This window comes from Somniosus microcephalus, chromosome 1 (genome assembly GCF_052327205.1).
Source record: "Somniosus microcephalus isolate GS21.2 chromosome 1, FLI_Smic_1.0, whole genome shotgun sequence".
Classification (NCBI taxonomy): Eukaryota; Metazoa; Chordata; class Chondrichthyes; order Squaliformes; family Somniosidae; genus Somniosus; species Somniosus microcephalus.
In genome coordinates this window covers 189,463,807-189,489,429 of record NC_140987.1, presented here as the reverse complement: position 1 = coordinate 189,489,429, position 25,623 = coordinate 189,463,807, and the positions used below count along the sequence as shown (strand labels likewise).

At 46.1% G+C, this 25,623-nt stretch overlaps 1 protein-coding gene across 5 annotated transcripts in view; it reads right to left on the bottom strand.

Annotated features, from left to right (window-relative positions):
* mctp1a (multiple C2 domains, transmembrane 1a) overlaps positions 1-25,623 on the bottom strand; it is a 960,306-nt gene that overhangs the window by 696,076 nt on the left and 238,607 nt on the right. The window contains exon 1 of one of the 5 annotated variants that reach the window (XM_085988659.1): positions 2,028-2,136. The exons of the other annotated variants lie outside the window; for them this stretch is intronic. Coding sequence (XP_085844785.1) covers positions 2,028-2,114 — 87 coding nt within the window. The 5' untranslated portion in view covers positions 2,115-2,136. Of the gene's footprint in view, positions 1-2,027; positions 2,137-25,623 lie in introns of those variants that run through there. 5 annotated transcript variants of the gene reach the window in all.

Below are 25,623 nucleotides of genomic sequence, written 5' to 3'. Positions count from 1 at the left end.
ACATTATACTCCATCTGCCAAATGTTTGCCTACTCACTTAGCCTGTCTATATCCCTTTGCAGATTCTTTGAATCCTCTGCACAACTTGCTTTCCCACCCATCTTTGTATCATCTGCAAACTTGGCTACATTACACTCGATCCCTTCATCCAAGTCATTAATGTAGATTGTAAATAGTTGGGGCTCCAGCACCAATCCTTGTGTCACCCCACTAGTTGCCGTTTGCCAACCAGAAAATGACCCATTTATCCCGACCCTCTGCTTTCTGTTAGTTAGCCAATTCTCTATCCATGCTAATATATTACCCCCAACTCTGTGAGCTCTTATCTTATGCAGTAACCTTTTATGTGGCACCTTATCGAATGCCTTCTGGAAATCCAAATATACCACCCTTGTCCACCCTGCTTGTTACATCCTCAAAGAACTCCAGCAAATTTGTTAAACATGATTTCCCTTTCCTAAAACCATGCTGACTCTGTTTGACTGCAGTATGTTTTTCTAAATTCCCTGCTACTGCTTCCTTAATGAAGGACTCCAGCATTTTCCCAATGACAGATGTTAGGCTAACTGGTCTATAGTTTCCTGCTTTCTGTCTCCCTACTTTCTTAAATAAGGGTGTTACATTAGCAGTTTTCCAATCTGCTAGGACCTCTCCAGACTCCAGGGACTATCCACTATCTTTGCAGCCACTTCGTTTAAGACCCTGGGATGCAGGCCATCTGGTCCAGGGGACTTGTCGTCTTTTAGTCCCATTATTTTACCGAGTACTATTTCCTTAGTGATAGTGATTGCCTTTAGTTCCCCACTCCCTGTGGCCCCTTGATTATCCATTATTGGGATGTTGTTAGTGTCTTCTACAGTGAAGACAGATGCAAAATATTTGTTCAGAGTCTCTGCCATTTCCCCGTTCCCCATTATTAATTCCCCAGTCTCATCCTCTAAGGGACCAACGTTTACTTTAGCTACCCTCTTCATTTTTATATACCTGTAGAAGCTCTTACTATCTGTTTTAATGTTTCTTGCCAGCTTACTCTCATAATTCATCTTCTCTCTCTATTATTTTTTTGTCATCCTTTGCTGGTTTTTTAAAAATTTCCCAATCCTCTGGTCTCCCACCAATTTTGGCAACATTGTATGCCTTTGTTTTTAATTTGATACCATCCTTTACTTCCTTAGTTAGCCACGGATGGTGCTCCCTTCTCTTAAAATCTTTCTTTCTCACTGGAATATATTTTTGTTGAGAGTTATGAAATATCTCCTTAAGTGTCCACCACTGCATTTAAACTTTCTTACCCTTTAATTTGTTTTTCCAGTCCACTTTAGCCAGTTCTGCCCTCATGCCATTATAATTGCCTTTGTTTAAGATCAGGACACAGGTTTGGGATACAACTTTCTCACCCTCCAACTGAATTTGAAATTCAACCATGCTATGATCACCCTTTCCTAGAGGATCCTTTACTATGAGATCATTTATTAATTCTGTCTCATTACATAGTACCAGATCCAAGACAGTTGGTTGGTTCCATTACATACTGTTCTAGGAAAACATCCCGGATGCACTCTATGAACTCCTCCTCTAGGCTACCATGGCCAATTTGATTAAACAATATGGAGATTAAAATCACCCATGATTATTACCGTACCTTTTTTTACAGGCCTCCATTGTTTGTTGATTTATAGTGTATTCCCTTGCCTTGTTAGCCCTCCCCAAATACATTATCTCATGTTGGCGGCTTTCAGACAGGTAAGACCCAGGGCAATTTTAACTGCCCACCAGCCAGGTCTCTGCTGAGTGAGTAGGGTTAACATTGGGCCTGCTGCTCTGTTTCCAGTTTTGTTATAGATTTCCAGCAATATTTAGCTTTTTATTAGGGTTTAATATCTGTTTATGCTACAGTTTTGTTTCAAAACCAATTGTACAACACAAAATTATTTCTTCACCTTTTCTATTTGCACCACTTCAAGTTACTATCACAATAAGTCAGGCAAAAAAATACTATTCTGTAAAACGTGCTTTAAGATACACACCTCAAAATCATCTTGTTGTGAAATTAGTCGTCCAATCTTTAAATGCTGCACTTTGTTTAAGATAATGTTTTGCAGCTTCAAAAACATCTTCTCCACAGTCACTCCTTCAAACTGTGGAGACTAAACAGGGTTCGTGCACTACACAGGAAGATGACACAGGAAATGATCAGTGCTCAACAGAACACTTGCAACCCACAAAGCTTCTATTCTATGGTATACAATGCTTTTGTACTTTGAATTTAACTTCCTGAAACCTATGCAAAACAAGCAGTCAAAACTATTTTTAATTAACATGTAGAGGTATTAAAGTACAAATTGGAGCCCCTACTGCAATAAACTGCCACTATATAAATTGGGTAACTGACAATTTCACCAGAGCATTTGTTTCGTAAAATTATAGTTAACTTATCTTGCGTTATTATAAAGTACTGCTCCTCAGGTCTATGACATGTTGGCCAGGCAGCAAGTATACAATTGGATCCTGGTTTGCTCGTGAGGACGATCTGTGCTCACACCACATGTATTTAAAAGGAATGAATACTACAGGTTGCTTTTGAAGTAGCAGAGATAACTTTCATAAGTTTTTAGAATGTTATAACTGAGAAGAATGCCATTCAGCCCCTCACTCCCATGCTAACTTTCTGGAAAGAACCACCACTTAGTTCCATTCATCTCCCCCTTTCACATACCCATTTATAGAAACTTATGTAAACTACATAGAAACCATTTAGATATGAGATGAGAGACTATAATGTAATTCTTCTCTGGGTATTTTTGATTATCAGTATGTACTGCTACTCAGAATAAGAGCTGGATGTTCCCAATACACACTGAATAACATATCAGTTCCTATTTGAAGGATTTGTTTTAAAAGCTGTTGGAGGAGAAATTCATTACAGCCCCGTTTGGGGCGCTAGCTTTTAATAGTTGAAAAAATTAGCGCCAGGCTAAATCAAGCGCTCCAATTCCTTCCTGGAGCGCAACAGGCAGCAGGCGGTGCGGTAGGTGAGCAGCGCTGCACAATGGGTCGTGCAGCACTGCCGCGTTGGAAGGCTCCTGCCCTCCCTTAAAGGGAAGGGCCTTCGCTGCAGGCTCTGCAAGAGGAAAGCTTACCTGGTCCCCGATGGCAGCCGCGATACGGCCCGATCAGTCCGATGCACTGCAGCAGAGTGCCGGGCTGATCGAGCGCTGGAGAAAAAAACTGAAAACGAGCATTTGATTATTTTTTTCCTACCTCGGCCACCTCGCCTTTACGTATCGCCCCCGAAGCGCCCAGCCTCCCGATGAATGCCTCCGATGAATGGCGGTGTTTTCGCCCGGTGATGCTGCAGGGGGTGAAACCAAAGTTCGGGTCCGGGGCGCTACCGGGACGACGCGCATGGCGATAACGTTACGATCTTCGGGTGAAGGAGATCAGGGCGCAACACCATACCGCCGCTGCAAGCCTCCCGCCGAATTCAGCAGGAGGCGACATTCTCGCCGCGCCCGGGTGGTAAGTGGTTAGCGCCCCATTATCGCCCCCTGGAGGCAATAACGGGAGGTGCAAAGGTATCCAATTTCACCCCCGTTATCTTTCCTTCCCACTTTAAGTATTACAAAATAATTAACATAATGAAGATTTGATTTTACCAACATTGACTGACTAGTATGGGTGATTTACTGAAGAAATACTATAGAATATTAATGACTTAATATTTTTGAGGACATTAATTAAATCATTGAAACAATGAACCGATAGTGAAATCTCTTGTTGACATATGGCACAAAGCCATCCGTCTCTGCACAAATCGCACCTAAAGAAGGCAAGAATTTACGACATTTGAGAACTTTTCTTTTGTGGTGATGAATTTGCTTTGTGCTCTTCTATTATCTATTCAGTCTATATTAAGCGGAGAGGTTTGTCTGATGGCCGTGGTACCAGTCATCAATCTAAAGGGAATCTATGAACAGGATTAAGGAGCCTGTCATAGAATCATAGAATAGTACAGCACAAAAGGAGGCCATTCAACCCATCAAGTCTGCGCTGGCTCTTTCGAAGAGCAATCCAGTTAGTCCCACTCCCCACTCTTTCCCCCTGTCCCTGATTTGTTTTCTCCAAGTATTTGTCGAAATCCCTTTTGAAGGCTACTATTGTATTTGTATCCACCACCCTATCAGGCAGTGCATTCCAAATCCTAACCACTCGTTGCACAAAAAATCGTTTTTCCTCGTGTCTCCTCTAGTTCTTTTACCAATCACCTTAACTCTGTGCCTCTGCTTATCAACCCTTCAGCCATTGGAAACAGTTTGGGCTAAATTTGGATAAGCCAGAAAACGGGCGTTGCCATGTCCTAACGATGTTAAGCTGCGCCGGGTCAAACTGGTCTAGGTAGCAAAATCATGTTCAGTCCTCATAAACATGATCTCAGCACTAAAACAGCTGCTCATTGGCTTACCTCTCAACAGCTGGGTCAATATCGGGTCCAGCCTAATTCCCAGTCATGTGTGGCACAGGTTTTATTCAGTACTTAAAGGAGACGTGCATTGACGCAACAGCACCTTATTGTCAATCCAGTTCCAACTCCACCTGGAAGCAGATAGTGCTGGACATAGATGGCCGAGCCTCAGCACAGGGAGAAAGCCTGAAGATTCTCAGACACGGCTCTGGAGGCACTGGTGGTGGCCGTGGAGAGGAGGTGGGCTGTCCTCCTCCTGCAGACTGGCAGGAAGCCCTCGCCCCATACATCTAGAAGGCTTTGGCAGGAGATAGCCGACTATGTTACGGTCAGCAATGTGGTCCCCAGGTCAGCCATCAATGCCGCAAGAAGTTTAATGACCTTACATGGCAGGTCAAGGTGAGTGAAGGCTTCAGCAAATGCTACATACCAGCATCTGTACCACAAACCTCACACACTGCTCAATGCACCACACCCCCAGCACTCACCTACCAACAATCTCTACCTTTCACCACGCAGACCTCACAACCATAGCTTCACTTCACCCTCACACCCTTACCACTGCTGCAACACTCACACCCACATCTCACACCTTGCACACACTGAGAGCTATTCAACTATGGCAGGCACATCACATTGCACCACACTCACTCATACACTTCCCTTTATCTTGCTGGCCAAGGTCACGCATAACAGGAGGGAGCAGTGGCAGACAAGCGGGGGGCAAACTGCCATGCAGAACCTCAGCCAACACGAGGAGCGAGTGCTGTAGATCATTGGGCGGCAGGTCATGGAGGCCGTGGCAACCGGCAAGGTTGAAGCCCTTGGAGACAACAACAGTATGCTCATTCCTAATCCTACATCTCATATCCCACTTCCCCCTCATCCAACAATCACTTCTCACTTTCAAGCTGCTGATGGTGTATGCATGCATATCTTGCTTTCCCCACCTCACCATAACCCGACTCTTCTGCCTTTCTGCTTTCAGATAATCAAGACCAAGCACCAGACTAACCTGTTCCTGAGGTGATGCAGGAGAGCAAGGGGCAGAAGAAGAAGAAGAAGAAGAAGACACAGCGTCACTGCATCTGTCACTTGCAGACTCCAGCTCAGATACTGGCACTGCACATAATTTAGATGCTAGTGTAGAAGTAGGATCTGCACAGGGTGAGGTACTGGGCACGAGTGGGCTGCAGCAAAGCCAGAGGGAAAAGGGTAGCTCGGGGGCCAGCTCCCCAGAGGGTGAGTTCATGGCGTGAGTTCTGCTGCAGGCGACTCAGATGAGAACCTCAATGGGGTAGCCTTGAGAAGAAGGTTCATGGGCATGCATACCGAATAGCAAGCCTGCCAGAGAGCTTCTTGACAATGTCCAAGAGCATGGCAAAGTCCGCCTCCAACATTGCACAGGGCTTTGCGTTGAAATTGGTGCCCAGGATTTCCAGGCCGTGTCGACCAGACATAATGCTGCGTGTGATGGGCGATGTCGCGGCTACCATTGCAACACAGGCGGAAGCGACCCAACGTCTTAGTGCTGCAGCAGAAGTGCAGACCACTCTCATGCAATCTCAGCTTGCTGCCAACCAAGCTCAGACTGCTGCCATCGTGGCTGGATTTACCACTGTCGACCGGAGCTTGCAGGGCGTTGCAGCAGCCCAGCAATCTGTGCTCCAACAGATTGCTAGGAATGCTGAGGCGCCGCCCCAGGGGGGTGACAGTGGGTCAGTGGAGCAGGAACCCTCTGTCCTCTCTCAGGATGACTGCATTCCTGTTCCTACCACTGCCACTCTGTCATTGCCCTTGCTGCTGTCTGTCAGCCAGCCAGTCCAGACTGCTGCCGCTCATACCGAGGTGGTGCAGTCTACAGCCGGGCCTTCTAGGTCCAGAGCTGATCGAGGTCGCCCTGCATGGCCATCTGCAGTCTCCCCCACTTAAAGTCAGCAGCCTTCCACCAGCCATGCTGCAGCCACTAGGGGAGCACTTCTTGGAGCATGAGATCAGGAAAGGGTACCCGAATGATGGGCACTAAGGAATTGCACAAGGGTGATTAGTTCATATTGTATGTGTAAATTGAATGTTGATAAATTTAATAATTTTGTTTGGAATCTTTTGTGGTGGTTTTCATTTCAGCATTGTGCCCAGGAGGACGCTGTGATATTCTGTGACAGAGGGATGATATGATGGGGATGTGGTGAGTTGTGGGGATCTGGGGTTTCAGTCATGGAAGTGGAGTCTGATGAGGCGTTCACAGACAGCCCATCCAGTAGGGGGATTGGCTGCCTGCCTCCTCTCTTCCTCCTCATCCACTTGCTCATCCTCCTCCTCCTCCTCCTCCTGAGATGGTCCCACAATCCCTGCTGGCAAGGGCTGCACCCTCATGATGGCCAAATTGTGAAGCATGCAGCAGACCACCACGAAATGGGGCACACGCTCTGCGAGTACTGGAGGGCTCCTTCTGAGCAGTCAAGGCAGAGGAACCGTTGCTTCAGCAGCCCGATGGTCTGCTCGATGATGTTCCTGGTGGAAGCATGGTTAGAACATAAGAACATAAGAAATAGGAGCAGGAGTAGGCCAATCGGCCCCTCGAGCCTGCTCCACCATTCAATAAGATCATGGCTGATCTGATCCTAACCTCAAATCTTCTATCACTCTGCATCCACCCGAACCCATGTGATCTCCCGGGAGAGGCGAAAAACCAGATAAAGACCCAATGGCCAATTTGGGAGAAAAAAATCTGGGAAATTCCTCTCCGACCCATCTAGGCGATCGAAATTCTTCCAGGAGATCACTCTGTCCCTATATTTTCTACAGTACTTACCTTCTGTAAAGGCGATCTCCACCCCAGCCAGGAACAGGAATAAAACCATCTCCTGAAATCTAACAGAATTAGAACACAGTAGGAGCAGAACAAGGCTACACGGCCCCTGGGCCCGCTCCACTACCCACAGGGCCATGACTGCCCTGTTCTCATTATAGGAGTGCTGGGCACGAGTGGTGGGGTTGCGGAGGGGAGTCATGAGCCTGCTGCAGAGCGGATAGCCCTTGTCTCCAAGCAGCCACGCTCGGGTGGTGGCTGGAAGATTGTTGGCACACCAGACTGACGCAGGATGAAGGCATCATGACTGCTGCCAGGATACTATCAGGAATCGCTGGGCATGGGCGCACAACAACTACACATTAAGTGAGTGGTACCCTTTGCGGAGATGGAAGATCTCAGGATTGTTATGCGGCACCTGCAAAGCCATGTGTGTGCAGTCGATGGTGCCCTGCCCCAAGGGGAAGCTCGCTATTCTGGCAAAGTCACATGCGTGCTCGTCCTGCTTCTCTCTGCTCAGAGATGAAAACTTAGTCCCTTCTCCTTGTGTAGAGAGATTTAGTGACCTCCTGGATGCAGCGATGGATGGCCAGCTGGCAGATGTTAGCTATGTCTTCTGCTGCAGACTGGGAGGATCTGGCTGGTGAAGAAATTGAGGGCCACAGTGCCTTGACTGCCATTGGGAGAGCCGTGGTCGCCCTGCTCTCAGGCTGCAGGTCTGGTTGCAGGAGGTGGCAAAGTTCTGTGACCACCTCCTTGGTGAAGCGGAGACTCCTACTACACTGCCCCTGGCTTAAGTGGATATAAGAGAAGTGCTCTCGGAAGACCCTATGTGGGTAAGGCCTCCTGTTGAGAGCCCTCCTCCTCCCTCTGCGTGCATCTTCTCCTCTTCTTCGCTGCCTCTGCTCCCTTTCCCTAAGATACTCGAGCATTAGGGGGGCTGCCAGTAGAGCCCCCATGACTGTGAGCAAGTGGTGGGAGCAGAAGCCTTTAAATAAGAATGCAGACATTCTCTACTTGCAACAACTCTCCCTGTTACCTTAAAGTTTATAAAGCTGCCGGAGTTGCAGAAATTTGCACAGAGCCAGTCAAACTGCAAAAACATGGCAGCTGCAAGTTGTTGCTGATGATCTCTTTAAATACCGTTGCTGGAGCCTCCTTTCTGCTTGTCAATGCTTACTCAGCTGGCCGCACTTAAGGTATGCCAGTAAGTGGAGCGACAAAGTTAAAACTCGCAGATCGGGCATCAAGTGAGCGTTGCACACTCACTGATGTCACAATCTGCATCACCTACATAATTCTCACGAGTGCTGACATTGGCAGCGCTGCCAGCCACCTGAAAATGGCAGCCACCGCAGGACTGGGCGGAAGTGCAGCGGCCGCCATTCTTTTCCCCGAATCTGGTGCTAAACCCCTGAATTTTTAGTCCATAATCTTTTATTTACTCTATCTAAACCTATCATGATTTTAAACACCTCTATCAAATCTCCTCTTAGCCTTCTCTGCTCTAAGGAGAACAACCCCAGCTTCTCCAGTCTATCCAAGTCACTGTAATCCCTCATCCCTGGAACCATTCTAGTAAATCTTTTCTGTACCCTCTGCAAAGCCATCATGTCCTTCCTAAAGTGTGGTGCCCAGAATTGGACACAGTACTCCAGCTAAGGCCGAACTAGTGTTTCATAAAGGTTTAGCATAACTTCCTGGCTTTTGTGCTATGCCTCTATTTATAAAGCCCAGGATCCCATATGTTTTATTATATGCTTTGTTAACCTGTCCTGCCATCTTCAAAGTTTGTGCACAAACACCCCCTGGTCTCTCTGTTCTTGCACCCCCTTTAAAAATGTACCATTTAGCTTGTACAGTCGCTCATACTTTCTACCAAAATGTCCTTCCTTGTTTTTTTAATGAACTTTATGAACCAGTATAATGCCGATCTATAATTGAACTTTATAATTGAAAATGTTAAGATTTGTTAAACAGCTTTCAGTTCTAACCTGCTTATAAGAAACAAGAGCAGGAGTAGGCCATACGGCCCCTCGAGCCTGCTCCGCCTTTCAATAAGAGCATGGCTGATCATCGACCTTAACTCCACTTTTTCGCCCAATCTCCATATCCCTTGATTCCCCAAGAGTCCAAAAATCAATCTACAGTATCTCAGCCTTGAATATACTCAAAGACTTAGCATTCACAGCCCTCTGGGGCAGAGAATTCCAAAGATTCACAACCCTTTGAGTGAAGAAATTCCTCCTCATCTCAATCTTAACTAGCCTACCCCTTATCCTGAGACTATGCCCCCTAGTTCTAGACACTCCAGCCAGGGGGAACAACCTCTCAGCATCTACCCTGTCAATCCCCTTCAGAATCTTGTATGTTTCAATGAGATCAACTCTCATTCTTCTAAACTCCAGAGAGTATAGACCCATTCTACACAATCTCTCATCATAGGACAGCCCTCTCATCTCAGGAATCAATCTAGTGAACCTTTGTTGCACCGCCTCCAAGGCAAGTGTATCCTTCCTTAGATAAGGAGACCAGAACTGTGCACAGTACTCCAGGTGTGCTCTCACCAAGGCCCTGTACAATTGTAGCAAGACTTCCTTACTCTTATACTCCAACCCCCCCTTTGCAATAAAGGCCAACATGCCATTTGCCTTCCTTATTGCTTGTTGTACCTGCATGCTAGCTTTCTGTGTTTCTTGCAGGAGGACAGCCAAATCTCTCTGAACACCAACATTTGAAAGTTTCTCACCATTTAAAAAATATTCTGTTTTTCTATTCTTTCTACCAAAGTGAATAACCTCACATTCCCTACATTATACTCCATCTGCCACCTTACTGCCCACTCACTTAGTCTATCTATATCCCTTTGCAGACTCTTTGGGCTGGATTTTGCCAGGCCCGAGGAGGCGGGAATGGAGGCGTGTGGGGTGTTAAAATTGCAAAAAGTGGCGGGCGGCCCGACCCCACCTCCATCCCACCTCCAAGCAGTTTTCTCAAATGCGTGGTTTCTAATCCCGTCTTCGTCCTGCCTACAAGAGGTGGGATAGGCCCTTAAGGCCCTTAACAACCACTGAATTGCCTCTATAATCCCATTTTGAGAGGCCTTTCTGACTTTAACACTTTTCCGATGTGATGCACGCCTCCTCTGAAACACGATGGTGAAACCTGGCGGTAGCACAATTGGATTGCTGACTATCAGCTGCAGCTCCACCATTAAATAGGAGATTTGATCAGCCATCATTTGCAGGTGGCAGGACTTTGTTGTCTCGGGTCTGGGGGAACTTTTAGCTGGCATAACCATAGCTGTGGAAGTTTGGAGCCTGATACTCATCTCCAGTGTGACCTCCTGGGAAACCCCTCTCGCCACCTTGACTGAGCGTTTCCTCAACTGAGGCATATAACAGAAGCATGGGAATCATTTATTTCCTTTCCTCCTGGACATCAGATGAGGACGAAGACCAGCGGTGGCAGCAGCAGAACCATGAACAACAGCACCACCAACAGCAGCAGCAACAACAGGAGCGCCAAGCTGCTGCTCACCCACCTGAAGCTGCACAGGCCAGAAGGCGCCAGCGCGCGACCACATTGCTGCCCAGGATGCAAGGGACGCACTCATCTTGGCCAGATTTGCTTAGCCTGCACAATCAAACAATTTTGTCTTGCATCTTCTTATCAGACCATCGACAATGGCCAAGAATCTGCGGATTCCTAGGACTCTGACCACCATACTGACAATTGCAAGTAATCCTAAGCCATCAATGTGGAAGTCCCATTAGCGAAATGACACATGCCACAACTGCAACAGTTTGCCATCAGAATTTTTATTTACAATAACCAACTGATGGCTTCTCAACATTAAACATTACATTTCACCCAAGTGACTACCCTTGTGACTATTTGTGCAGTATCTTTCTCTTGCGCGTGCTCCTACGTGGTGGTTCCCCCTTGGCATCAGCACATGTGGAGGCCCCTTGCTCACTTTCTTGCTGCTCATGTCTCGACACCTTTGGCGAGCGTCCTCTGGGGTTGCGAACCTGTGAGAGCTCGGCAACAGTCTGCTGCTCCTGCGGCTGTGCAGGGGTTGAGACGCCGATCTCAGTTGGGTGTGGACTCTGGTGGGGCTCTGACTGAGGGCTCTGCAGTGGCATGGAAGTGTGAGCGCATGGAGAGGACCCCCCAATTCTTTGTTCTTTGCCAACAACATCCCTCTCATGCGTCAGCTCCACCTCAGCACTTGCAAGTGGCTTGAGAGCACCTTGCTGCACATCAGGGGGGCCATGGGGACGCGTATCTGCACTAGCAGTCCTACTCATAAGGACTTCCATGAAGGTCTGGTTTCTCTGTTCAATAGCTGACCATCGCTCCTCCAGAGATGTCAGTCTATTCTGAAGACCATGTTTTCTACACTCTAGCGACTTAGCTCCTCCATGGCCATAGCCATCCTCTCGTCTACGGTAGCCATCCTTTCCACGGAGGTTGCCATCCTTTCCGTGGTGCTGCATTCATGCGCCAATGACTCCACAAAGTCTCTGCTCATGTTCGCAATTGACTCCTCCATTCACTCCACACTCTCAGCGACCCTGGAGACAAAACTTACCAGAGACTCCTGCACCTGTTCCTGGAGTTCCAGCACTGCTGTTCTTCTGGATGGACCCGGAGGCAGAGGGTCGACATGCAGATGAGCCGAGCTGGGAGAGTCCTGCGCCCTCCGACTAGGACACTCCACTGCTGTCCCTGTCTCCACAATCTGCTGATGCTCACTTGTGAGCTGTGATACACCAGGTGACAACACTACTCTATCTCGCGATGGTCCCACCGAGGTGTGAGTGTCTGCGCTGGTGCTGGGTTGGCTGAATTCTGCTGACGCTGCAACCTCAGAGGTTGCAGCTTCCTCTGAGGAGTCAGGAGGTACAGGCTGTTCCTCCTGGATAGTGGGGACGGGTGCTTACGATGGTCATGTGGGGGAGTAAAGGAAAGAGTCAGAGATGTGAGGCCAAGGTTACATGCACATTGCATATTGCAGATGCTCATAAGTCCATCTGTTAGAGCTTCAGAATCATTATCAGCGACTCATGCAATGTCAATGAGAGAGATGAAAAGCTATTCTGTCACCAGCTTTCTCTGATGCACCCGTCTGTCCGTCCCCCACTTGCGCATCGTACTCGAGTCCCGTGATCTCCAGGACCACCTCCTCCTAAGGGGTGAGGTGGACTACTAAGGGTGGCCCTCCTGCTGTGCTTGCTCTTTACCTCTTATTGTGAGCTCTCTTTAACTGCAATGAGGGAGACAAGTGGAGTTTGAGTGAGAATGAAGGAATGCGTGTAGAGAATCCATAGAAGGAGACAAAGGGTCCTCCCTGTGTGTTGTAAGTTGTTGTCATTGCATCACAGAGTTTTAAAAAAACAAGCCTGAAGGCTTTGTGTCTTAATGCAAGGAGCATTCGTAATAATGTGGATGAATTAGCTGCGCAAATAGATGTAAACGGATATGATACAATTGGGATTACGGAGACATGGCTCCAGGATGACCAAGGCTGGGAATTCAACATCCAGGGGTATTCAATATTCAGGAAGTACAGGCAAAAAGGAAAAGGCAGTAGGGTAGCATTGCTGGTTAAAGAGGAGATTAATACAATAGTAAGGAAGGATATTAGCTCTGATGATGTGGAATCTGTATGGGTAGAGCTGAGAAATACCAAGGGGCAGAAAATGTTAGTGGGAGTTGTATACAGATCCCTAAACAGTAACGCTGAGGTTGGGGATGGCATTAAACGGGACATTAGAGATGCGTGCAATAAGGGCACAGCAGTTATCATGGGGGACATTAATCTACATATAGATTGGTCTAACCAAATTAGTAACAATACTGTGGAAGAGAAATTCCTAGAGTGTATACGGGATGGTTTCCTTTACCAATATGTCGAGGAACCAACTTGAGATCAGGCCATCTTAGACCAGGTATTATATAATGAGAAAGGATTAATTAGCAATCTTGTTGTGCGAGGCCCCTTGGGGAGGAGCGATCATAATATGATAGAATTATTCATTAAGATGGAGAGTGAAGTAGTTGATTCAGAGACTTGGGTACTGAATTTAAATAAAGGAAACTACGATGGTATGAGGCGTGAGTTGGCTAGGATGGATTGGGGAATGTTACTTAAAGGGTTGACAGTGGATTGGCAATGGCAAACATTTAAAGATCGCATGGATGAACTACAGAATTTGTTCATCCCTGTTTGGCATAAAAATAAAACAAAAAAAGTGACTCTACCGTGGCTAACAAGGGAAATTAGGGATAGCATAAGATCCAAGGAGAGGACATATAAATTGGCCAGAAAAAGCAGCAAACCTGATGATTGGGAGCAGTTTAGGATTCAGCAAAGGGGGACAAATTGATTAATTAAGAGGGGGAAAATAGAGTATGAGAGTAAGCTTGCTGGGAACATAAAAACTGACTGCAAAAGCTTCTATAGATATGTGAAGAGAAAAAGGGCAGTAAAGTCAAGCGTAGGTCCCTTGCAGTCAGAATCAGGGGAATTTATAATGGGGAACAAAGACATGGCAGACCAATTAAATACATACGTTGGTTCTGTCTTCACAAAGGAGGACACAAATAAACTCCCAGAGATGTCGGGGAACATAGGGTCTACTGAGAGGGCGGATCTGAATGAAATCAGTATTTGTAGGGAAATGGTGTTAGGGAAATTGACGGGATTGAAGGCCGATAAATCCCCAGGGCCCGATGATCTACATCCTAGAGTACTTAAGGAAGTGGCCCTAGAAATAGTAGATGCATTGCTGGTCATCTTCCAAAATTCTATAGACTCTGGAACAGTTCCCATGAATTGGAGGGTAGCTAATGTAACCCCACTATTTAAAAAAGGTGGTAGAGAGAAAACTGGGAATTATAGACCGGTAAGCCTGACATCGGTAGTGGGGAAAATGCTAGAGTCCATTATAAAAGATGTAATAGCAGAGCACTTGGAAAACAGTGACAAGATCGGACAAAGTCAACATGGAATTACAAAAGGTAAATCATGCTTGACTAATCTACTGGAATTTTTTAGGATGTAACTGGTAGAATAGATAAGAGAGAACCAGTGGATGTGGTGTATTTGGACTTTCAGAAGGCTTTCAATAAGGTCCCACATAAGAGATTAGCATGTAAAGTTAAAGCACATGGGATTGGGGGCAAGGTACTGACTTTGGATAGAGAACTGGCTGGCAGACAGGAAGCAAAAAGTTGGAATAAACGGCTCTTTTTCCGAGTGGCAGGCAGTGACTAGTGGGGTACCGCAGAGATCGGTACTAGGACCCCAGCTATTCACAATATATATTAATGATCTAGACGAGGGAACTAGATGTAATATCTCCAAGTTTGCAGACGACATAAAGCTGGATGGGCGTGTGTGCTGTGAGGAGGATGCCGAGAAACTCCAGTATGAATTGGACAGGTTGGGTGATTGGGCAGGTGTATGGCAGATGTAGTATAATGTGGATAAATGCGAGGTTATCCACTTTGGTGGCAAAAACAGGAAGGCAGATTATTATCTGAACGGCAATAGATTAGGAGGAGAGGAAGTGCAACGAGACCTGGGTGTCCTTGTGCACCAGTCGCTGAAGGTAAGCATGCAGGTGCAGCAGGCGGTTAAGAAGGCAAATGGTATGTTGACCTTCGTAGTGAGAGGATTCGAGTACAAGAACAAGGATGTCTTGCTGCAATTGTACAGGGCCTTGGTGAGACCACACCTTGAGTATTGTGTGCAGTTTTGGTCACCTTATCTGAGGAAGGATGTTCTTGCCATGGAGGGAGTGCAGCGAAGATTCACCAGACTGATACCTGGGATGGCAGGAATGACATATGAGGAGAGAGTGGGTCGATTGGGCATATACGCGCTGGAGTTTAGAAGAATGAGCGGGGATCTCACTGAAACTTATAAAATTCTAACAGGACTAGACAGACTAGATGCAGGAAGGATGTTCCCGATAGTGGGGGAGTCCAGAACCAGGGTTCACAGTCTAAAGATAAGGGGTAGGCCATTTAGGACAGAGATGAGGAAGAATTTCTTCACCCAGAGAATGGTGAACCTGTGGAATTCTCTACCACAGAAGGTAATTGAGGCCAATTCATTAAATATATTCAAGAAGGAGTTAGATATATTTCTTAAGGCTAAAGGGATCAAGGGATATGGGGAGAAGGCAGGGACAGGGTACTGAGTTTGGATGATCAGTCATGATCTCATTGAATGGCGGAGCAGGCTCGAGGGGCCGAATGGCCTACTCCTGCTCCTATCTTCTATGTTTCTATTATTGTTCTTTTATACTCAAGCTATACCTAAGTAGAACTTCTAATAGCCCATCCCTAGAATTATTTTCATGACTCTAATCTATTAACAGAAAAGGTACAAAACCACTGTAGGAAAGTGGTGTTGTTTTCACATCTTTTCCTGGAGAATATTGTGTAGTAGTGGAGGAACAGTCTGGCAGGCCAGTACATGAACACTCGTTCAATGGCTGCAACTATACTTATACCAGCCAATAGGATGGCTAGTACTACATGGCGGAAGGGTTTTTTGGGCTCTCATAACCCGCACAATGAAACGGGCCCATACCCACCGAATGTGAGTATCCCGCTGGATATGAACACAGAATACAGAGCTGGAGCTCTGGTCTCCACTCATTGGGACTGTCTGGAGCGAGATTTGAAGCCTGCAGGGTTTGAAATCTGACTCGCCGGGAACGCTGCCACTAAGTCGAAGGCTCACTGCCCAGGAACAATTGTTAGAGCTTAAGAAAAAGTTTCTTCACACACAACTCAGTAATAATTTGAGGCCTAGTAATATGCTAAGGGAATTTAATACCTATCCTACTACACTTACTGGTGTTTGGTTATGTACTGACACTAACTAATGCTAAAGGAAACTGTATCCCACACAGAAAGCGGAGTGGTTTAGAGGCTCTCTGTGGTTTCCCCATGGTAGTCAGTAAGAGGTTTATTGGCAGCATTGCAAATGAATAACTTTCTGTCAGTCAAATCTTCGCCATTGATGGTGCCAATAGCAACAAAAATAAAGAATGTATGACCTGTTGGCACAACTCATTAGCTTTGCAAGCCCTGGCAGCTGCTGTGTAGCACTTGAGTTTCCGGTGGGCATTGGAGCGGTGGCGGCAGCGGAAGCGGGAACTAAATATTCATATTTTACTGATGCAGAAATGATATCCTAACACCTGTTGTATCATTTTGTGGTCATTATGCTGGTAATGCACTAGATTATAATGACATCCATACATAACGGGCATCCAGGCTTCCTAGTCACACAGCTGCAAACGGCAGTAAGTTTAAGAGGCCTAGTAACAATATTCATTCAGCAGCTTTAAGGCCACTTCTATCCTGATTTCCTTCATTTCTGTTGGTTTTTTTCCCTGTTTTTTTGAACTTTTGTGATAACTGGTTTGCTGGGTTTTTTCTTCCAGCTCCATTGTTGCCACTGATGAGATTACCAATGGGAATCCTCCATCTCAGTATCGTGGTGGGAAAAAAATGAAGGACCAATGGAGCGATGTTAGGCAGGCCAGGCTACATTGGAGATGTGCTTTCTCATTTACTGCTACCGGCCGCCCACATCTACAGACAGAATGGAACATACCTCACATTGGCAGAGGATTACTGAATGCAGAGGCTCCTACTACCAAAGGAAGCTGAGACGGCAGCAAGATAATATAAATAAGATAAGTGAATGCCTGACAGACTATAATGCTGCATGTTTCCTTGGAAGTACTCCAATCACAGCCATGCTTTTAATGATGTTGCTTGAGAAAAAAAGGCATGCCAGGGAGCTTAACAGCCAGCACAGCCTGCTTGACCACTCTTGCCAAGATACCATAAACTTTAAACCAGCCAGCGTTCCCATGCTTGATTGCTACTGAATGATGTTGCTAACAATCGGGCATGTCTGGTCAGGTTAATGTTTGCACAATCAGATTCAACTGACTGTCAAAATTTTGTTTGATAACGCTCCTGTGAAGCACCTTGGGACGTTTTTGCTATGTTAAAGGTGCTATATAAATGCAAGTTGTTGTTGTTGTGATGGCTCCCACACTCCAATAGCCTATTAAAGTAACGTGTGAAAAATAGCTATTTTGGTGACATACCAGAAAGTGCCTGATGGCTGTGAATCTGTACTCCAGCACAAGTCAGCACCTCCAGAAGAAGAAGACGAAAACAATAGAAAGGATAAAAAGACATATCAAGTGCCGGACCTGTATGCCATTTTCTTTATAAATGTGACATGTATTTATAAAATCAGAAATTCGTCACAGGGAGTACAACACTGGGCTTCAAACCAAATAGTTCTGAGTTTCTTACACAGCCTGCCACTGCAATCTTCCTACTGAGGTTAGAAATTAGCTTTGTCATTTTATAAACAGGCCATAAGAAAAGGTGCCTCAGGATGGCAGGGGTCTGGAAAAAAAGTTGTGGTTGGCTCACCCTGTCCATCAATCAGAATAGCCACTGACCCACCCTAGCTGAGGGGCATATCCAGGAGTAGTATTTAATGAAATGCTTCATACTGCCAATTCTAAAAGTAGCTTGAGAACAAAGAAGGCAGCAAAAAAAAGTTTCTCCTGAAAAATATCCCATCAATAGATTTAACAATTCTAAACCTCATATTTTTTGAGCAATCATGGTTTATAGTGCACTGTGTGTGGCACATTCTTAGAACAGAAACAATCTTTCCTTAAAAATGTCGCAGTAATTAGCAGAGGGTGAATGGTTGATGACACTTAAGGTTCCCAACCCACCCGATTGTCCTGGAGCTTCCAGGAATTAAAGATTAATCTCCTGGACGCTGCTGCAAGTAACCTTTTCTGCCAAAATACATCAGAGTTAAAAAGACAGGTTCACCCTCAGAAAATGATCCTGTTTGTTTTAATACATAATAAACAGGTCTGTGACAGGTATCCAAGGGTGGGACCAAAATATTCAGTTGAAATATGAGGATCATGTGAGTTTTGGTTAGAGAGATGATGAAGTTACTGTAAATCTATAGTGTGTCATTGCTCCAGTTCACTTATCCACTTGCCTTTTAATAAATCGATTTGGCAGTTGATAGTCTAAAGCTCGATTTAATAAGAGTGCTTATTCTACTGCCTTCCAAAATTAAGGAAATCGTGTGAGGGTACCTAATATAACCAGTAAGTGGAAATACAGTGATGAAGGTTTTCTGTTTGACCCCTGGGCTTGCTTCAAATGACCTAGATATTGAACAGGTAAAGACACTGGTTTGTATCTGGATCAAAACTACAAAAAAGTAACATCCCAATAATAAAAACTATTGTATAGAGCTATTAGATATTGTACTCGTACTTAATTATTTTATTTTATTTAATGCCGATAACATGCGCAATGATAATTAGGTAGCTTTCTCCATACAACTTATTGTAAATTAAGCTAATTTCTCATGACTATAATTATAAATCACCAGGGTACTAATTGTGTTTGTACTACTTATTGTGGTACCTACTTATTGTGGTACCTACTTATTGTGGTACCTACTTATTGTGTTAGCTGCGAGAGGTTTCACTGGAGGAAATTAATCTTACTTCATAGAAACGTCACAATGCCTTGATATCCAAACAGAGAATCATAGAATGATACATCACAGAAGGAAGCCATTCAGCCTGTAGTGCCTGTGCTGGCTCTTTGAAAGAGGTATCGAATTGGTCCCACTCCCCTGAGCTTTCCCCGCATCCCTGCAATTTTTTCCTTTTCTGGCATAACCTTTTAGAAGCCATAAAAGTATCTGTAATTTGCATCAGCAATATATGACAACAACAAGCTACAGTGCGAGATGGTGTAGAGCAGCGACAAATTGGGAGCCTTAGTGAAAACATGTGGCAGTGATTTTGTTATTATTTCTCCAGTTGAAAGCTAACCAACAGTAAATGGCGTCACTTTTAAACTCATATGCTGTGAAATTCGGCTCGTTTGCGCTGGTCATTAAGGCCGGTTTGGATGAAAAAATGGCGATCGCCTCACTCCCACCCACTTCAGGCGCAGAACGCGGGGGGGGGGGTGTCATTTTGGGCAGGTTGTCAGCACTGCCATTGCCTGTGCTCACTCCAGATAAGGAAATGACTCAGATTGTGACATCAATCAGCAGGCAACGCCTAATTGATGTACAATCTGGTATTTTGGATGTCGCCGCTCCTTTTAACGCCCTCTGCAAAGCACACACAGAAGACCGAACCCCTGCCAGCGCTTCTTAAAGAGACACACGCAACTTTCAGGTAAGTTTAGATTTTTGCTCTTTGTACTGGTTTCCTTACATTTTATTGGAGTAGTGACTTAGTGCAATACATTTAAAATGTTGTTAAAGTGTGAAGGGAGTGCTGCTGGACATTTGCAATGCTTTGGCTCTTAAGGGAAGGCCTCTGAGAACACCACTTGCTCCCAGTCCTGGAGGCTCTAGTTGCAGTCCCCCTTAGGCTGTAGCATGACATGGAGATGGAGCAGAGACAGCAAAGGGGACAAGCTGCTTGCAGAGGGAGGAGAGGAGGAGGAAGAGGAAAAAACAGAAGAGGAAGAAGCAGAAGAGGAAAAAGTAGTAGAGGGGAAAGCAGAAGAGGAGGAAGCGGAAGGAAAGAGGCAACACAGACAGCCCCTTTCTGGCCGGGATATCCGGGATTGAATCATCCGCCTGCGGTACCAGTGAACACAACCACAATTCCCCTTTCAACATTTGCCCCACACCTTACCTTCCCTCTGTTACTGACCATCACAGCAACTGCTTGGCCACAATGCTGAAATAAAAGCCACCACAAAGCAAACTTACCAATCCAACTTTATCCATATATGCATCCAATATTACACCAGAAAATCAACTAATCACTATTGTGCATTCCCTTAGTGACAGTCTTGTGTGTGCTTTTGCCTATCCTACTGATGTCATGTAGTGCTACCCCAGTGGCTGCAGCATGGCTGGTGGAAGGCTGCTGACTTTCAGTGGGGAAGACTGCAAATGGCCTTGCATGACGACTTTGAGGAGCTGGTGGCTGGGAGTGTGAAATCGAGTGATGGTGTTTCTTCTTCTTCTTCTTCACTCTCCTCTCCCATTTCTTGGTCAACCACTGGCTGGGCAGGCTGGAGTTCTTGGGTGTCTGAAATGAGGAAGCCACAAGGGGTAGGGTTGTGGTGAGGGGAGGGGGGAAGCAAGAGGTGCATGTTTAAACCATGTCCAGCTTGTAAATCAGAAGAGATTGTGGGATGTGAGAAGGAGGATAACGTATGAGGATACCGGCATCTTGTATTCTTTCAGCCCTGTCACTGGTCAAGGACTCAGCCATGTCCCTGCCAAGAATGGCCAGCACCACCTCCTCCAAAGGGGTTAGATGAAGCTCGGAATGTGAGGTGTGCCTCGTGTTTGGTAGAGATTGTTGGTAGGTGAGTGAGGAACAGCTTCTTTCCCAGGGCTGTCATCCTACTGAACTCCACAAATAAACTCTAAAGCCTGCACATCTGCCAATGCACTTTATTATGGTTATGTTTATGTTAATGTATTACAAGCCAAATGTATGTTGAATGTTTAAATGTCTTAATCTAAATGTACACTCTCGGGAGCCGCAAGCCTACATTTCGTTGTACTGCACTTGTGCACTAACAATGACAATAAAAGTTGATTTGATTTGATTTGATTTGATTTGATTGATGGGGGTGGGGGGGCGCACATTCAGCAGTGTGTGAGGCTAGTGGTGCAATTGGTAGCAGATGGTTTTGAAGCCTGTGGTTGGAGGATGCCTCTTCCAGTGTTCACCCCCTGCACAAAGCTCGAGTGCTACATTTGTGTTCGTGCTGAAGCACTTTTACCATTTACCGCCTTTACGAGGTGAGGCTAGCTTTAAAGCTAGCCTCGCTCGAGCCTTAGGAACTTCGGACACCTGTTAGCAGCACCTTCAAGCTGTGTGCTGCAATCATTATAATTAGCAGGCAGCACGAAGTTGACATGCTGCCTGTGCTCCTTGAACGGGCGCGAGCATATCTCGCATCGCGGTGCCCGCACCTGTTTTTCAGTGGTATCGAATTTCACCCCCACATTGTTTTTAGGTTTTATACGTATTCTAATTTTAAATATTCCACAGTACATAAAACAAGGACTCACAGAATCCCATGAACTTTTACGAACAATATATATTTTTCTTTTTAAAATAATGTCTTAGCGTGTAGTGAAACTCTGGCCTTTAATCTTTGGTTCCTGGTTTCTAATCAGGCCCAGACTGATGGAATCAAAGTTTCCTCTGTATGATGGCTGTAAGTGGTATTTGTTTGGGCACTCTTAAATTCAGTTCCCCATGGGAATGGACCTACAGTACAAATTTGCCATTAATTCAGAACAAATTGGCAAGAAATTAAATTCCGGGATTTGTGGACATAATCTAAATTGACACTTCAATGATATGCTATGTTTGTGCTGCATTGTCAGAGATGCCGTTCTTTGAATGAAATGATAAACCAAGGCTCTGTCTGTCTGTCTACTCACTTTCAGGCCGCGATTTTCTCCATGGAGGCGGGTTGGCATCGGAATGGGTGCTCGATGGGTCCCGCTGTGTGGGTTACCCGTCCTCATCACAAGGTATGGGTCTGTTCAGCTGCTCTGCTGACGCGTTTGCAGCCGGAGTATTTAAGGAGGCCATTTCACATTTACATCTGAAGTAATTTCTGCTGCTCCTGACTGCTGCTGGTGCTCACTATGTCTGCAGAGAGACAGAAGGCAGCTCCCCGCTTCAATGAGCAATTCCTCCATGTTCTTGTGGAGGGAGTCAGAGAACGTCGGGAGGTCCTATACCCAGGAGATGGAAGAAGGAAACCTCCTCAGCAAAGGCAGCCTGGCTGCGAATAGTTGAGGAGGTCAGTGAAAGGTCCATGTACAGACGCGCCTGGGTCCAATGCAGGAAAAGGTTCAATGATCTCTGTTACGTCCGTGTAATAATAAGAAACGGACTGCAGAGAACGGTACAACAGGTGTTTACTCAACGTGGTTCAAACTGCAACTGAAACAACAGATTACTACTCAGCGTTATATACAGGTGTGGTCACTGCCGGTACTACAGTATACATGAGCTGTAGAAAGTAGTTCTCCCCTTAAAGGTACATACAATTCCTCCCCTTTTAGATTAACAGTACCATAACACTCATTTAACAATTAAATATCAAACGATTTACAATTAACACTTTTAACATGCAACATTAGCTGAAAATAGTCTATTTATAAATTCAGTCTTTGGGGAGGCTTCCTGATCCTTTCTGGATAGCGCCTTCCCCGAGTGTCTTGCTCTTGGTGCGGAGGCAATTCTGGCCCCCTGTCGTCGGTAGGTTCATCAGCTTCCGATGCCACTGTTTCTGGGGTAGATGCTACCTGTACGTCGGGTTCATCACCAGGTACATATGGGCGAGGCATGGGGTTGACTTGTTCCTGTGACTCTAGGATCTGGTCAGCATGGCGTCTCACGATGCTCTCCCCAACGTCCACTGTGTACATTAGTGGGCCCTGCCGTGTGCATATCGTTCCTGGCTGCCATTTTTCTGTTCGGTAGTCGCGGGCCAAGACTGGTTGCCCTACATTGAAGCTCCTTGTTGGCTTCTCATGGATGTGCTGGAATTGCTTACTCTCAACATCTCTTCGTACGTTTGGTCTGAGCAAATCCAGACGAGATCTTAACCTTCGGTTAAAGAACATCATGGCTGGGGCCTGCTTGGTGACTGCATGTGTCGCATTCCGGTAGGCGAACAGGAAATTGTCCACCTTGTGCTGCAGCGGAATGTTGTCATTGTACATAGCCTTTATTGCCTTCTTAAAGGTTTGTATGAACCTCTCAGCCAATCCATTTGTGGCTGGACGATACGGGGCGGATGTGTAATGCCTTACCCCATTCTTTTTCAAGAACCTCCGGAACTCTTCGGACACAAACTGTGGTCCGTTGTCGGAGCAAATCTGTTCTGGCAAGCCATTCCTGGCAAAAATGGTCCGTAGGACTGCAATAGTTTTCTCCGTGGTGGTGGAGGACATTTTGATGACCTCAGGCCATTTCGAGTGCGCATCCACGGCTATTAAAAACATTGAGTCCATGAATGGACCAGGAAAATCAATATGCACCCGTTGCCACGGAGATGAGGGCCACTCCCATGGGTGTAGAGGGGCCTGTGGTGGTGCATTTTGGACTTTCTGGCATCCTGAGCAGCTCTTGGTCAGGTCCTCGATTTGTTTATCGATTCTCGGCCACCACACATAAGCCCTGGCTAGGCTTTTCATTTTTACCCCTCCCAGGTGACCCTCATGAAGCTCATTGAGCACTCTCTCCCTTAACTTGGGTGGAATTACCACTCGGGATCCACACATCAAGGTCCCCCGGCACACTGACAGCTGTTCTCTCCTTGTCGAGAATGCTGGCAACAGTGAGTCGCCATATGCTGGCCATCCCTTCACCGTCAAATCATATACCCGAGACAGTGTCGGGTCATTTCGGGTTTCCTTTTCGATACAAGCGTTAGTTACCGGTAGGTATTCAACGATAGTCGAATGGAATATTTCGACAGGATCCACTGCTGGTGCTTCCACCGCAGTAGGCAGTGGCAGGCGTGATAGCCCATCAGCATTTCCATGCTGTTTCGTGCCCTTATATTCAATCTCATAGTAGTGCGCCCCTAGAAAAAGTGACCATCTTTGTAGTCGTTGCGCAGTCATCACCGGAACGCCCTTCTTCGGATTAAAAATGGAGACAAGAGGCTGGTGATCAGTCAGCAAGGTGAATTTCTGCCCGTGCAGATAGTGATTGAACTTTTTCACTCCCCACACTAGGCTGAGTGCCTCCCTGTCAATCTGGGCATAGTTACGCTCGGCTGAGGTTAGTGATCGTGACGCAAAGGCTATTGGCCTCTCTGAGCCGTCCGAGAATTTGTGCGACAGCACTGCTCCAATGCCGTAGGGTGACGCATCACAAGCCAACTGAATTGGTAACGCTGGGTTGTAATGGGCCAATACCTCTTTCGATGTGATTAGTGTTTTGCTCTTCTCGAAAGCTCGTCTACATTCGTCATTCCACTTCCATGGCACCCCAGTTTGCAGTAGGGTGTTCAGTGGGTGTAGTATTGTAGACAAATTTGGCAAGAACTTATGGTAGTAGTTTACCAGCCCGAGGAACGACCTCAGTTGTGACACATTTTCCGGTGCTGGAGCCTTGACTACTGCCTCAATCTTCTCTGGGGACTTATGTAACCCCTCTTTATCGATAACGTGGCCACAATACGAGATCTGTTTTCTAAAAAACTCGCATTTGGGGCGGTTAGCTCGGAGCCCATATTCCTGCAATCTAGTGAGCACCTGCTCCAGGTTGTCAAGGTGATTACTGTCATTTTCGCCTGTGACCAGGATGTCGTCCAAATAACACTGGGTCCCTGGGATCCCTTGCAGGACTTGTTCCATTGCCCTCTGCCAAATAGCCGGAGCTGATGCTACCCCGAATACCAGCCGGTTGTATTGGTAGAGACCTTTATGGGTGTTGATTGTGAGGTATTTTTTTGATGCTTCTTCTACCTCCATTTGCAGATACGCCTGGGCCAGATCAATCTTAGTGAAGCGTTTCCCTCCAGATAGCGAGGCGAAAATATCTTCAATCCGCGGAAGTGGATATTGTAAGGTGTGAAGGACCGGATTCACTGTTCCCTTAAAGTCCCCACAGATGCAAACCTTCCTTGGTTCCCCAGGTGTGCTGCTCAACGACTTTTTCATCACAGGGACGATGGGTGTAGCCCACTCGCTCCAGTCTACCTTGGACAGTACACCTGAACATTCCAGACTCTCCAGCTCTGCTTCGACGGCTGGGCGGATCGCATAAGGTACCAGTCTGGCCTTAAAAAAATTTGATCTTGCGTTTTCTTCAATTTTAATCATCGCTGTCATGCCTTTTAGTGTTCCGAGTCCTTGCTGGAACACTTCTTTCGCGTCAGTTAGGATCTTTGACAGTCTCCCAGGTGTGACGTCGTCATCCTTTTTGTCAGCCACAGTCAGTGCCTGTATGGAATGCCAATCCAGTTGTATTTTCCGGATCCATTCACGTCCCAGTAATGGTGGTCCTCCATCTTGCAATACATACAGGTCTAGTTTTGGTGTTTCCTTACCGTTATATATAACGGTCACCCTTATTTTTCCTTTGGGGTAGACTTTTTGCCCCGTGTACATCTTCAAAATAATTTTTGTGTCTCTCAAGGGTATGTGTGAGAACAGCCGCTCGTAGTCCCGTCGGTTTATGACTGTTAGAGCTGATCCTGTGTCCAATTCCATCTTTACCTGGACTCC